The sequence below is a fragment of the Capricornis sumatraensis genome, chromosome 1, assembly GCF_032405125.1.
Source record: "Capricornis sumatraensis isolate serow.1 chromosome 1, serow.2, whole genome shotgun sequence".
In the NCBI taxonomy this organism is placed as follows: Eukaryota; Metazoa; Chordata; class Mammalia; order Artiodactyla; family Bovidae; genus Capricornis; species Capricornis sumatraensis.
Genome location: NC_091069.1, coordinates 222,971,573 through 222,987,652, shown reverse-complemented (window position 1 = coordinate 222,987,652; position 16,080 = coordinate 222,971,573). Strand labels below are relative to the sequence as shown.

General features: G+C 39.6%; 2 protein-coding genes across 3 annotated transcripts in view; one reads left to right on the top strand and one right to left on the bottom strand.

Moving 5' to 3' along the window:
* The window catches only part of MED12L (mediator complex subunit 12L), a 353,727-nt gene that overhangs the window by 120,941 nt on the left and 216,706 nt on the right, over window positions 1-16,080 (top strand). The gene's annotated exons all lie outside the window — the stretch shown is intronic.
* On the bottom strand, window positions 10,516-11,529 carry P2RY14 (purinergic receptor P2Y14). The gene has a single exon (XM_068984855.1). The coding sequence runs from the start codon at window positions 11,527-11,529 to the stop codon at window positions 10,516-10,518; it is 1,014 nt and encodes a 337-aa protein (XP_068840956.1).

Genomic DNA, 16,080 nt, shown 5'->3' with positions numbered 1-16,080 from the left:
TTGCTCCAAGTCTTCAGAGAAACATGAGCTGTTTGGCTAGCTTCAGCGGTAGTAGGCCTGCTGCAGGACTGCCGGCTGCACTAAAAATTTCCTTTCCTTTTCGTGTGGTTTTAAAATGTTGCATATTGACGTAGATGAAACTGTGGTTTGCAGATAGTTTAACTGTATTTTTTTCTTTTCTTTTAAAAAATTTTACCTTTATGAAAACCTCCTCAAGAAGTTCTTTTTAATTTTGTACAAGGTTTCTTCAACAATTAAGATTTGTTTGTTCTTGCAGAGGAAAGATTTTTATTCATCTCTTGTAATACCTATGTTTTTTTGTAATCACCCAAGCTGTGTTTTTCATCATAACAATATTAAAGAATGCCAATTTTTGCGTCTTGAATGGTGTTATGAGTTAAAGAAACCAGGTGTTTAAGCAGAATTTCTTTAGTATATATACTGACACTCATCAGCTTTCAAAATGATAATTTTAAAAATTGTTGCAATTTTAATACTGCTGTGAGACATCTGCTAACATACAAAAAAAATGTGACTTAAAAGTCTGATACAGTGTATTTTTTATTTTCATTTTTTGTTCATTTTAGAATAATTTGGAAATATAAGAGGAAAATCATTATGTACAGAGATAATCATGATTAACGTTTTTGCTACATACATTTTCTGGCTTTGTTTTATTTATTTATTTTAATCAATTACTCAAAACTTTTTTTAGCTGTGCTCGGTCTTTGTTGCTGTGTGCAGGCTTTCTGTAGCTGCAGTGAATGGGGAGTATTTTCTGGTTGCCATTCATGGGCTTCTTATTGGGGTGGTTTCTGTTGTGGAGCACTAGCTCTAGGGTGTGCCAGCTTCAGTAGTTGCAGCATGCGGGCTCAGTAGTTGTGGCACACAGGGTTTCTTAATTATCTTGTGGCATGTGAAAACTTCCTAAACCAAGGATAGAACCCTTGTCCCCTGCACTGGCAGGCGGATTCTTAATCACTGGACTACCAGTGGTGATGTCTGATACATACATTCTAACATTTTTCGGAGTATGCTCACATAATCTCACATCATCTCACAGAGGATGAAATGGTGGGATGGCATCTCCGACTCAATGGACATCAGTTTGAATAGACTCAGGGAGATAGCGAAGGACAGAGAAGCCTGGCATGCTGCAGTTCATGGGGCTGCAAAGAGTCGGACACACTTAGTGACTGAACAACAGCATGCCCACATAAAAATGTTACTGTGTTATGCACACTGTTTTATAGTTGGTAATTTTTTTTTATTCAAAAATGTATTGGACCTGTTTTTCTAAGTTATGAGAGTAAACCTGCAATGTAGTTTTGTCAATTTGGCCACAACAGCATAATGAATTGAGACAGGTACTTAGTAATTAATAACTTGTATGAAAAGGGACCCTCTGGTGTACATTTAAATTAGATAAATGTTTCTTTGTCCTTTGAGGGAGTAAGTTGTGTGGGCCAAAGGTGATTTGTCAGGGCAAATCGTTGCCTGATCATTTGGGGTGGGGTCTGGTGTTTCTGTTGCTTCATTGACCTGGTAGGTACTTTGGTTTTGTCTCTTTTTCTCCTAGTAATTCTTAGTTTTCTAAATTATAGTCAGAAGCAGCTTTGCTAGGATCTAAAATGCATTCCTTTGGTATTCACTCTTCAAAAGAAAAATCTCTAAAAGACTAAATGAGAACTGTCAAGCTGGAGGGAATTTAAGGTGGATCTAGGGAACTTTTGAAAACGACAGTCTTCTATAAGGACTCTTATGAAGACACTGTACATTGGTTTCAGATACACTGGTGGTCTTTCAAATTCAGGTAATTACTATCGTTTTGTGAAAGAATAATTTTTACATATATTGACTTAGAAGTTAGTGGGAAAATGTGCCAATCTTTCTCAAACTTTGTATTTAATTTGGGTTAGGAACCAGTGTTTGGAGAAGGCAATGTCACCCCACTCCAGTACTCCTGCCTGGAAAATCCCATGGACGGAGGAGCCTGGTGGGCTGCAGTCCATGGGGTTGTGAGGAGTCGGACACGACTGAGCGACTTCACTTTCACTTTTCACTTTCATGCATTGGAGAAGGAAATGGCAACCCACTCCAGTGTTCTTGCCTGGAGAATCCCAGGGACGGGGGAGCCTGGTGGGCTGCCGTCTATGGGGTCGCACAGAGTCGGACATGACTGAAGCGACTTAGCAGCAGCAGCAGGAACCAGTGTTAACTTTCATCATAATACGAAATGCTCTCTCTTTTAAGACACTGATATGTGCATCATTACTGGCTAGGACTCACTGAAAAATACACTTGTATTTTGTAGTAGTCAAGTTAAGTGAGCAGTTATGATCAGGGTTTACACTCACTGGGGGATGGTGAGGGTGAGATGGAAAGAATTTGATGAGATACAGGTGGCTGCCCAGCTGAGTGGTGACTAGTTTTAAAATATGGTGTGAAGAAACATTGGAATCAAAGGTTTTTGGTAAAGTTTATTTTTCTTTTTTTTTAGTTAGACATAGTCATATGAGTACTTCCCTCTACACTTTGGGGTATAGATAGAATTAAGAAATATATTGAACTGTTTGTGTGTGTATGCACATGTGTGTGTCTGGGTTGCCAAGTATAAAAGAGCTGAAGTCCCTTAGTTCTCCATGTTCTATTTCCTTTTGGGAATAATGAGGAACCAGTCTTTTAATCTGGAAAAGGGCATGGCAACCCACTCCAGTATTCTTGCCTGGAGAATCCCATGGACAGAGGAGCCTGGTGGGCTACAGTCCATGGGGTCACAAAGAGTCAGACACGACTGACGTGACTAACACAACACACAGTCTTTTAATAGTGAAACTGAGCATGTTCTTCCTCATTGCTGACAGTGAGCTTGAGGCAGCCTGGAGTTTTGTGGAAGTTTCTTCACAGTGTAAGAAGCATTCTTTTTTAGCCTGCTGTCCACTGTTGTTTTTGTCTTTAACACTAATTCCATTTGAATTTCCATAAATCACTTCTTTCTGTTTCATTAAAGACAAATGCTTGTCAGTGGGTGTTTTCTTAGCGTTCTAGGAAATTGCGCATCATCACTAACCCAGTATTTCAGAAACCCAAGTGGGAAGAAGTGAGGGGAAGTTGTTTTTCCCCTACCTCGGTTGTGGCAATACTTTTTATTTAAGAAATGACGAAGCATTTACTTTAATGAATATTTTGTATGTTTAAAAATTGAAAGTAAATTGCCTCATGAATTGACAAAAAAGATCTTTTTGTAGTCTCTCCTTTATCCACACAAATGATAGTTTTGATCTTGTTGAATGTAAGTACCAAACAACTGTATTTCAATAGAAGCATCATTTTTAATGTGTAACATTCTTAAATTTGCTTTTCAAACATAGCATGGTAGCCTTTGGAATTAATAAGGAAGGGGAAAAAAAAAAGATTGTTGGGGTAGGTAGCCACTGTCACAGCCAGGAACACATGTTTGAGAATTTATTTTCTTTGAAGAAATCTGTAAAATAGAGGAGCTTCATCTCTTTACAGATGGGGAAACTAGGACATGAGGGAAATTGAGGCCTTGTTCAAAGCTGTACAGTTAGACCCCAGTGTTCCCAGCACTGAATTATTCTAGTTCAAATGAAAGTGTTAGATGGAAAATGTGGTTACCAGGCTGCCAGGTCAGTCGTATCCCCCTCCTCCCACCTGCAAACACACACACATTTAGTGTTTACAACTGTTTGAACTTTAGTGCCACTGGACAGTGGAACAGGCACCTTTGTGCCACACTTTCCTCACGGAGTTTGCAACTTGAGATGTTGACAGCTCAAAATAGTTTGCATCCTGAAATTTTTCAATGATCTTCAGGCAGGAGGCTGTTCTTTGGTTAACAAATGCCTGTATCTGGAGCATTTCTCCAGCAGCTTCTGTCACTCCAAGTCACTCTTCTCTCTGGAGTCCTTGAGCTTTAGGTTTGCATTTTGAAAGTGTTTTTAAAAGGTGGATAATCCCCTTTCCCACTTGAATTAGTCAAAGACATTCTTTCCTAACTCTCAGATTGGTAGCTTCAGATCTGACAGTGACAGATGTGATTAGACAGAGTAGTTTTAAAGTGAGACGTAGATGCGGAGCTGCTAACAGGTTACCGTTGCTTTCTGCATTGTTTGTATTCTGCTTCAGTTTTCCCTTTTTAATGAAGTGAAGGGTAAAAATTGGGGGCTATTTTGAAGATGGATGGAGGTGTTTTGCATCTTCTTAAAATGTGAATTTGATTGTAGGGGTGGCTGAGTCTATTGTCATTCCCCTGTCTGTTGCTTTTGATTTTCTGCCTTTTTATTGGTTGCACAGTGTTATCCGATCAATATATGATTCATCTCATCTTTCAGTTGGGAGGTGTGGCTGTGCTATTTGGTCCATGGTTATCAAATAAGTAATAGCTGGGGAAGTCCCTTAAAAAGCACTTTTAAATGTTATCTTGTGTCTTTTTAGTCACTGAAGTTCCCTGCCCCCCCCTCCCCGAGTGTGCTATGATCCATTTCTTGTGCAGTTTGATTAACAAGTGTTTAAAGTGCAGGGTATATTTTATGAACACTGTTGTTAATTTCCAGGAGAAGGTTTTTAGAGCAATTCTCCCTTGCCCTTGCTATGTGAATCTTTGTTTTTTGGTCAAGTGGTTAAGAAGAATTCTAGTAACTATTTCTTGACTACAGGCTGCCTCCTTAGTTTCCATTCTCCCAAAAGTGGTTGTTGCTTTTAGAAGGTCACAGAACAGAAGGCATGGTAAGGACAAGACAGGATTGAGGGGTTGCAGGTGGACTGTGGGCTCTCAGAGCCTGTGGGAATCCAGGAAGTGGTCTTTTGACCAAAGGAGTTGAAGAGCTGTTTCTGAGAAGTGAGGGAGCGGAGGTAGGCTGGGGGAAAGATGCACGCAACTGGGTTGTGGTGTGGGGAGGGTGTTTGGGGCTCTCAGTCTGGGTGCACAGAGCGTGTGTGTGTGTGCAGGGTTCGTGTGAGGAAAAGGCTGAGACCAAATCTCGGAGCCCTCTGGTCCATCTTGGTTGCTTTATTTAGTAAGCGGTGGAGAGCTCAGGGAAGTTGTGTGAGGAGAGGTCAGTTCAGTAGTACCAGGTGAGTCTGCGGGTACTGGAGTATATTGGGTTGGATTGAGAGGAGAAGTGGAAGACAAAATCAAGTTTGGGGGGTCTCACAGTCTTTTTAGGTGAGAGGCAATGAGGATCTGGAATTGGCCCAGAAGAGATGGGCAGTTGGGAACGACTGTGGAGGTGAAATCGCCGAGGAATGGGCCTGGCGGGACGCAGACTGTGGTCTTAGTTCTGGGATGGGAAGTCTGAGGAGAGAATCTGGTTTAGCAGGTAGAAAGACAAGTTTGGTTGATTGACTTACTGTGTGTTTAGTGTTACCTCATTATCTGATATAGCATAATTTGCTTTTTATTTTATCCCTTTTCATTTTGCTACCACAAAAGAAGAGCAGGTAACTTCCTCTTATTAGTTAAAACTAACACCATGGAAGGTGACTGGCGAAATAGTACAAACTCAGGCCTGGTTCCATCAGCTGCAGCCCTTGCATCCGCCCATTAACGGATCCCATACCCACAACCGTGGACATTCAAGTCTGTCAGCCAGCAAATCTCTTATATGGCACAAGCCTAATGTTTGTTTTTTAGTGGGGTCACTTACAAATAATAAAACCTTTCCACGTTAGCGTCACCTAAAAGATTAATCTAGAGACTCTGGAAAACACCCTTAAACTAAGCTTTTTTTCCACTTAGAGTTGATAGGAAGTTTGTGCCATTATTCCTCTATTCTGTCCTTTGTCCTGTTGCTACTACCTATGTGTTTTGACTGTGAAAAAAAATTAACTTTATTAGTACAGAAAATATCCATGACATCAACAGACGTCATACAAATTATAAACATAACAGATCATCATCGGCCCAGATGACATGGGATTTCCTTTGGGTAACAGCACTGTGAGGGTTTGTGTGTTGGGGTAGGAAAGATCTAATACTCTGTGGTTTTCAACAGTAAAAGCTGCTGCTTCCTTTTGGCCACCTCTTCTCTGCAAGATTTCAGTGACATATGGATCACCACTTTATGGCAGGACATCCTCCTGATAGCTTACGGTGAACTGTATCAGATTCGTGATCTCTGAAGATGATTTAACTTCGGGACCAGGGACCAGGCTTGATCAGTCAAGAGCTTTTGTATAGCAGAGTTTTATTAGAGTATAAAATGAGACAGAGAAAGCTTCTGACATAGACATCAGAAGGGGGACGGGGAGTGCCCCCCCTTGCTAGTTTTAGCAAGCTGTTTTATGTCGGTTAGAAAGCTATCAATCAATTAAAAGAAACACTTCAAGGCTGACTGGGTTTCACCTGGGCTCTCTCCCACAATATGCGTTTTTGAGCTAGGATGGCACAGGTGTGTCGTCCCCAGCCATAAAACAATTGATATGAATAGTGGTTTGTTGAGTTGTTATCAGCCAAAAGTTAATTTTAGGTGGAACCAGTTTGAAGAAAGGTAGATTCCAAAGCAAATACATAGTTTCCTTAACATGACTTAAGAAAAACATTTCCATAAGAAAAAAGCATTGGTTAGCTCAAGTTTTGAGAAAAAGTAAGTCCGGGTGGAACCAGGTATCGTCATGGCAACGCAGAATTTTAAGAGAAAAAAATCTGACACTTGTAGTTTGTTTCCTCCTGGCGATTAAGGGAGAGATTTAAAAAAATCTGACACTTGCAGCCGGTTTCCTCTATTTGAAGACCCCTGGCCTTCCTGCCTGTTAACCTCTCACTCCTGAAAGAAGCACTTTAACAAAACGTAGCTTGTGTTTGCCATAAGCCAGTTTTCAAAATGCTTCCTTTCATAGCACTGCTTGTACGAAGTGATTAAATGTTGTAATTTTTTAGCTGCAGCAAATATGTATTACAAGTCTTGTTTATAAACTAGAACATATTACACAAAATAATTTAAAATCTAGTGCTAATCTCAAAAGTTTCTGGATTAATCCACTTTTGCTCTTGTCTATTGTGTTTTTTTTATTGTAGCCGTGGACCTTTAAGTTTCTTTCTTAAAAAATGCTCATTGCTTTTATTTACCTAACTTTTCAATATTTGAATAAACTCCTTATGATCTGACTTCTAACTCTGATAAATTTCTCACGGAAATTCCTCTCAGTAAAGTCTTAAATGATCTTCAAAAGTTAAATCCAAAGATTTGTCTGTAGTCTTGCTCTGAAGTTTTCTTCTTCAGTTTTTAAATTGAAGGATAATTGTCTTATAGCGTTATTGGTTTCAGGTGTACAACATAGTGATTACTTTTATACATGACAAGAGGATCACCTTGATATGTCTGGTTTCCATCTGTCACCAGTGAAAAGTGAAAGTGAAGTTGCGCAGTCGTGTCCAGCTCTTTGCAACCCCATGGACTGTAGCCTACCAGGCTCCTCTGTCCGTGGAATTTTCCAGGCAAGAGTACTAGAGTAGGTTGCCATTTCCTTCTCCAAGTGATCTTCCTGACCCAGGGTTGGAACCTAGGTCTCCTGCATTGCAGGCGATTCTTTACCAGCTGAGCCACAAGGGAAGTTCATATTATTGATTAATTTCTCTGTTGTACATTACATTCACATCCCATGATTTATTTACCATATACTGGAAGTTTGTTGCTTCTTTGAGCCCTCACTTGTTTCACTAATTCCTCCCCTCTGACTACCACCAGTTTGTTCTTGGTATATATGTCTGTCTGTGTGTGTGTATCTGACATCTTCTTTATGCATTCATCTATTGATGGGCACCTAAGTTGCTTCCATGTCTTGACTGTTGCAAATAATGTTGATGTGAACATAGGGATGCATGTATCTTTTAGAATAAGTGTTTTTGTTTTTTTAGTGACAAGTACTGAGAAGTACAATTGCTGATAGTTCTATTTTTAATTTTTTTGAGGAACTTCCATACTGTTTTCCATAGTGGCATTACCCATTTACATTTCCACTGATAGTGCGTGAAGGTTCCTGGCCTTTTTGCTTTTTTGTTTATTTCCTTTGCTGTACAAAAGTTTTTTAGTTTGATGCAGTTTGTTTACTTTTGCTTTTGTTTCCCTTGCCTGAAACATATCCAGAAAAATTGCTACAACCATTGCCAAAGAGTGTACTGCCTGTGTTTTCTTCTAGGGGTTTTATGCCTTCAAATCTTAGATTTCAGTGTTTTATCCATTTGAATTTATTTTTGTATATGGTATTGGAAAATAGTCCAGTTTCTTTCTTTTGCATATAGCTGCCCAGTTTTCTCAACACCATTGATGGAAGAGGCTGTCTTTTCTCCATTGTATATTCTTGCTTCCTTTTTGTAGATTAATTGATTGTGTACGTATGGGTTCATTTTTGGGCCCTTTGTTCTAGTCCATTGATGTATATGTCCGTGTTTGTGCCAGTACCATCCTGTTTTGGTTACTATAGCTTTGTAGTATAGTTTGAAATCAGGGAGTGTGATACCTCCAGCTTTGGTATCCTTTCTCAAGCTTATCTTGCCTTTTCAGAGGCCTTTCTATTTTTAGAATTATTTGTTCTACTTCTGTAAACAATGCCATTGATATTTTAATAGGGATTGCATTGAACCTGTAGATTGCCTTAGATAGTATGATCATGTTAGCAGTGTTAATTCTTGAAGTTTGTGAGTACCATACATCTTTCCATTTGTTTGTGTTTTCTTCAGTGTCTTACACTTTTCCAAGTATAGGTCTTTACTTTACAAATTCTGATATGCAGTAGCTGTTATTCAACTCTTGCTTCACCTATCCTTATTTGCATTGCATATTTTCCTGAAAAATATTGCCTTTCATGTTTCCGATTTGCTTAGCCACAGTGGTTACAGAGGCATTACTTGGTGGTTCCTATCTTCTTTTATACTTTCCGTTTCTCCTGGTGCTGCAGTAGGGGCATGTTAAACTTAAATATGTAATAATTTGCCCTGAACAATGGAAACTGAATAAAAACAAGCTACTTGCTTTTGCAAATATATTTAGCCAGACAAATGCTATAGCAAGCTTAGTTTTGCTGGGCATGCTTATGATAGAATTGTGATTTCTTCTTTTTGGAAGAGAATATTTGATCCAGAGTTGGGAGCAGAGAGTAGAAGGTGGATACAGAGTGTGAAGACCTTCCCAGATCTTCCTCAGTTTAAAATGTGCCTTCTCACTTTTGTCTAAAATTTGATGAGGTCCTAGAACATAGAAATACTTATTTTGAAAAGTCAGTGGCAAATAGGATTTCAAAAGTACTCTATATAACTCTTACCTGGGTATTCTTATGCCTTCTTTCTGTGTCTTTTATTAGCATGTGTGATCGAGTGTACTAAAGAAACCATCCATGTCTTGACTGAGGAAATCTGGTACTGTTTTTTAATATCTTGACTACTAAGGGAAAAATTGACACTATGAAAAATATTTTTTATTAGTACATATATGATACAAAAATGTTTGAGAAGAACATTTGAAAGTTGGGCTAAATATCTTCAGGCAAGTTAATAGCAAAGAATTTAGCTTTGATAACTCACAAAGCCAGCAGCCATATCCTATATCTGCACATACGAAATTGGTTTTTCATAAAATGTGATATGTAAATTTTCATTTTGTGTGTAATTTATGACTCATAAATTTTAGATTTTCTTTTTTATGAAGTCCAGTTGCTTTCTACGAAAACTGTTTCTTTCTGCTCCTAGAGAATAATGTATGTTGCCAGCCTGGGAGGTGTTTGTGTACGTATGCCTTTTCCCCAGTCAGCCTGTATGTATTTCTTTCTGTACCATTGAGCACGGGAAGTTGCTCGCAACCCATGCCACAACCTAGATTCTCTCTGTAGAGTTCACTTAAACATATTCTAAGACCAGAACCCCAGTCTCATTAAGTGGCTTAGCTAATCTTCATATAAAGAATTTAAAAGTTACCTTATCCTCAAAATGCTATCAGAGAAAAATTACACTTTTTGCTGCAGTATACAGAATTTATATCTGCTTTCCTTTGAAATGTGATGAAATAAATCAGTTGGGGATTTCTTAAGTAATTTTCTCAGTGTCTGCTTACCCAGGTTCTTCAAATCAGAGAAAACTTGACTTTTTCACAACAAACTGGCTTCTAAGTCCATATCAACTCTGCCTGCTTTTACATTGGTCTTTAGTGACCTTGTTGAAAGAAATTGTATAACTTGATCCTTGTTTTTAGAAGATACACCTGTGAATTGTCTGTATTGCTTCCTATGTATTTGCTGTTTAAAGTTCTGTATGAACTGACCAGACTACTGATTATACTTTTAAACCTTCTATTTTGATGGGATAAGATTAACTAATATATTATTTTTTTCTTTGATGTTACAAAAGATGCATGGAAACTTACCTGTTAACTTTTTTCCACTAAATTGAATAGTAATGCCTAGAGATGATACTATTGTGGACATGTGTATTCATTTTGTCTTGTTATAGAATTGAAGATTACAGTATGCATGCATGAACTTTATTTGAAAGGAGGTGGGAATTCACAAAGTATCTGTGCTTTCTTGTATTATATTTTCCCTTTTGGTTTTGGAAGTTTCTGAGTCATGCTGAGTTTTTAATGGGATACGCAATTTCTTACACAAGACCTCTCTAAATGGCTGGCATAGAAAGAAATAAATAATGGGGTCCAGGCATACGTTTGCAGCTGACAGTAGCAGAGAGAATTCTTTCACATAGAACAGGATTTGTTTAGACTGACAGCTGTAATGAGCTTCTGTTTGGCTCTGTGTATAGGGGATTCTGGCAATGTGGTAAGGTACAAAGCAGATAAAAAACACGAACATAATGCTGAATATATTGCGGCTAGATTTCTTCTTGACTGATATGGAATTCTTTCTGGACTTGAGGTGGGACTTAAAGATCTTCTTTGTGATAGCAGTGTAGAAGATGATTAAGGAAAGAAACACAATCCAGAAGATGCCCACAAAGATGTAGCTGGAGGCTTTGTGCCACTTGAGGCCCAGGTCACTCTTAAGGTCCATACATTGCACGCGTGTGGCCTCTGTGACACTCCGATTGGTCAGGATCATATTGGGAAGGGCGATGAGCAGTGTGAAGCTCCACACCAGCACTGACAGGAGTTTGCTGTAGCTTATGGACTGGATGAAAGAAGTCAAGAGAGGCTTCACGATTTTATAATATCTGTCAAAGCCAATGAGCCCGAAGAACACGATGCTGACGTACATGTTGATGTAGAAGAGCACGGCCGAGACCCTGCACACAAAGACTTTTACCTGCCAGAGGCCCAGGCCCAAGTCCCCCAGGATCTTGAAAGGAAAAGTCAGGCTCATCAGGAAGTCGGCAATGACAATATTCTTGAGATAGACGATGAAACTCTTGGAGCTAGGCACGTAGAAGAACACCCACCCTGACATGCCGTTGAGCAGGATGCCGGCCACAAAGACCACGAAGTACAGCATGGGGATGATCTGCTTGGTGATGAGGGTGTTCGAGGGGCAGGACCCCTCCGCAGGTGGTTCGGTGGTGGCATTCATGGTCTGGTAACTTCCTAAGGTGTGGCCTGCAAGGTGATGTGAAAGAGTCACTCAGAGGGCACTCACGACCTCTGAGTCGTTTGCTGAGAAACAAAAGCAGAGGGCAGTAGATAAAACCAAGTAAGTAAGTGTTAGTCGCTCAGTCTGCCCAACTCTTTGCGACCCCATGGACTGTGACCCACCAGGCCCCTCTGTCCATGAGATTTTCCAGGCAAGGATAGGATATAATAAACCCCAGCAAGATATAACCAAGCCCAGGAAATTCCGGAAGCTAAGTTTGTGCTGTATTCGTTAGGTACCCGTCCCTTCCTCCCTTTCACCTTCTCTTCCTTCTTTTAGAAAAGGGAAGAATCGAGTAGACAGGTAACAGGAAAGAAACGTTAGAGAAGCAGCAGGCCAGCCTGAGCACTGAGGTAATCATGGAGACCAGCATTTCCCTGAAATGATAGGGGTTCCTGTAAAACTGAGTTCTGGGAGTACTCATTTAAGTGTAGCTTCTGAGGTAATAAAGCTATAAAAACAGCATCTGTTTCATAGTAGGTTTAAGAGCTGTTGTTACACAAAGCCCACGCTATGTATATTTTAGACAGGACCATGTCTTACAAGCATCCACGGCCACATGTAACTGGTATTTTTGGTATAGGATTATGGGTACCTTTCAAAATTGAGATATTCCGTGTGTTTTCCCATTTAGAAGCAGATTTGCAATACTTTTATAAATTAGTAAACACAAAAATGATAGAAGTACCTTAAACATTCTGAGAAATGTTCCCCAAAGTACTTTCTAGTCTGTATTGTCCAATATGGTAGACGATAGATAGCCATGCGTGGCTATAGAGGACTTGAAATGGGTCCAGTCCAGACTGAAATGTGATGTAAAATGCACAGTGAATTTTGCAAACTTAGTATTAAAAAATTATGTAAAATATCTCGGTATTTTTAATACTTATTACATGTTGAGATGATATTTTAGAAATATCCCACTCAATAAAATATATTATTAATCTTAATTTCACTTAATTTTACTTATTTTAAAGAATATGGCTACTAGAAAATTTAAAATTACATATATGGCTCTCATCATATTTTTATTGAGGAGCACTGTCCTGGGTATTACCCAGAACCTTCTTTTGTTAGGGAATCTTGTGTAGTCTTCACAGATGTTGGACATAATGATTTATGGCACAAGGAAGATGAGGAGTGAGTTTTTTGAAAGATTATTTGATGTATCAAAGAAAATGTCTGCTGCCCATCTTATCTGTAATGGCAACATCCTGTTTAACCCTTCATTCTTGCCCTCAGGGTAAAGTTCTTCAGCTCTTAAACCCTGAGCTACCAGAAGTCCCCTTCTTGGTCTGGTCCCAACTGATTCTACCTCCAGCAATGAGCTCCTGCTGTTCTGAATCCTCCTGCCTTGCAGGCTCCATGATTTCTCTCACCTTGAATCTTTGCACAAACTTTCATTTGTGTGGAAGACTCTTCTGCTACCTTCTTGGTTGGCTACCTTCTCATCGTCCTTCCCTAAAGAAAGCTGTGACTTTCTTTAGGACACTTTGCTGCCTTGAGCCTTGGTTGGGGTGGATCGAGCGTGAGGGCCCTTGTATGTGAGCTCATAGTTTCGTGCCTTCTATCACAGCACTCGTCTCTTCAGGTGTTTGGTTTTTGTTTTCTCTACTATTGTAAGCTTTTTCAGGGTAAAAGGGATCATGTCTTTTTTTTTTTTTTTAAATATTATATTCCTAGCATTACTTTGGGACATTAGATACTTAAAATATTTGTGAAATAAATGAATATACAATCTGGGGATACAAGACATGAATCCCTCTTAAGAAATTCACATCCAGTCAGGGATCATGGGAAAGAAAGATTATGGAGGACACTGGGTTCCTTGAGGATACAGAATGTATCTTATTCGTCTTTATTTTTCTGGTGCCACGTATGGTGCTTGCAAAGTGAGTGAAGGGTTAGGTCAGTGAATTTAAGCACATGTGAGAAGATGAAATTTGGAAATGTGAATATGAAATTCAGTCATGTTACAAATAAAAATCATACTTGCAAGCTTTGTGTGCTACTTCTCACAAAAGAATATCTTGCTTCTGTGTATTCTTCCTATGAGCATATGACAAAACTAGAAATATTCTAGCCATTTGATTTTGCCAGTCCTTGGACTTCCTTTGGAGGGAAATCTAATGCCCTGTTCACTTGGATCTGATCATAAAGGATTTGTAGTTGACTTGCTTCTTTGAAGGTCTTCAAAGAAGACCTGTAGCCTGTTTTATATTTAGATGGTGAGTGAAGGGTCTGTGTTTCCTATTGTAAACTGCTTACTGTGGCAGAGTCTGTATCAAGGAAATAATTGGTATTGTCCACTGAAACTAAGATGCAACTTAGTCTAAGAGCAGTTTCACAGAGCTTAAGAGACTGCCCCCAGAGGTCGCAGTGCTGGGGACACTGCCCCTCAGTCAGTGTGCTGCGGGGGTCATGTTGTGTATTCACTAATTGTTGGATTCATTGCAGTTTAAAATATAAAAATTTTTTAAAAAGCAGATCTTGTGCTTAATTGGTCAGTCATTTCCAACTCTTTGTGACCCCATGGACTACAGCCTGCCAAGCTCCTCTGTCCATGGGGATTCTCGAGGCAAAAATACTGAAGTGGGTAGCCTGTCCCTTCTCCAGGGGATCTTCCCTACCCAGGAATCCAACTGGGGTTCTTACATTGCAAGCAGATTCTTTACCAGCTGAGCTACCAGGGAAGCCCTAGTACATTGTAGAGAGAAATATTAAATATTTAATGTGTAATTACATGCTGAAGAATTTCCAGAAATTATTTAATGAGTGCCAACTTTTTCTTTTTAGAATAATTATAGAAGCCAATATATAGAGGAAAACAATAGAATAGGAAAGACTAGAGATCTGTTCAAATAATTAGAGATACCAAGGGAACATTTCATGCAAAGATGGGCTCAATAAAGGACAGAAATGGTATGGACCTAACAGAAGAAGAAGACATTAAGAAGAGGTGGCAAGAATACATGGAAGAACTATTCAAAAAAGATCTTCACGACCCATATAATCACAGTGGTGTGATCACTCACCTAGAGGCAGACATCCTGGAATGTGAAGTCAAGTGGACCTTAGAAAGCATCACTATGAACAAAGCTAGTGGAGGTGATGGAATTCCAGTTGAGCTATTTCAAGTCCTGAAAGACGATGCTGTGAAAGTGCTGCACTCAATATGCCAGCAAATTTGGAAAACTCAGCAGTGGCCACAGGGCTGGAAAAGGTCCGTTTTCATTCCAGTCCCAAAGAAAGGCAATGCCAAAGAATGCTCACACTACCGCACAGTTGCACTCATCTCACATGCTAGTAAAGTCATGCTCAAAATTCTCCAAGCCAGGCTTCAGCAATACATAAACCGTAAACTTCCAGATGTTCAAGCTGGTTTTAGGAAAGGCAGAGGAACCAGAGATCGATTGTCAACATCTGCTGGATCATGGAAAAAACAAGAGAGTTCCAGAAAAACATCTATTTCTGCTTTATTGACTATGCCAAAGCCTTTGAGTGTGTGGATCACAATAAACTGTGGAAAATTCTGAGAGAGATGGGAATACCAGACCACCTAACCTGCCTCTTGAGAAACCTATATGCAGGTCAGGAAACAACAGTTAGAACTGGATATGGAACAACAGAGTGGTTTCAAATAGGAAGAGGAGTACGTCAAGTATGTATATTGTCACCCTGCTTATTTAACTTCTATGCAGAGTATATCATGAGAAACGATGGGCTGGATGAAGCATAATCTGGAATCAAGATTGCTGGGAGAAATTGTCAATAACCTCAGATATGCAGATGACACCACCCTTATGGCAGAAAGTGAAGAACTAAAAAGCCTCTTGATGAAAGTGAAAGAGGAGAGTGAAAAAGTTGATTTAAAGCTCAACATTCAGAAAATGAAGATCATGGCATGTGGTCCCTTCACTTCATGGCAAATAGATGGGGAAACAGTGGCTGACGTTATTTTTTATTTTTTGCGTTCCTAAATCACAGCAGATAGTGATTGTAGACATGAAATTAAATGATGCTTACTCCTTGGAAGGAAAGTTATGACCAACCTAGACAACATGTTAAAAAGCAGAGACATTACTTTGCCAACAAAGGTCCATCTAGTCAAGGCTATGGTTTTTCCAGTAGTCACGTATGGATGTGAGAGTTGGACTATAAAGAAAGCTGAGCACTGAAGAATTGATGCTTTTGAACTCTGGTGTTGGAGAAGACTCTTGAGAGTCCCTTGGACTGCAAGGAGATCAACCAGTCCATTCTAAAGGAGATGGAAGGACTGATGCTGAAGCTGAAACTCCAATACTTTGGCCATCTGATGAGAAGAGCTGACTCATTTGAAAAGACCCTGATGTTGGGATTGAAGGCAGGATGAGCAGGGGACGACAGAGGATGAGTTGGTTGGATGGCATCACCGACTCACTGGACATGGGTTTGGGTAAGCTCAGGAGTTGGTGATGGACAGGGAGGCCTGACATGCAGTTCATGGGGTCA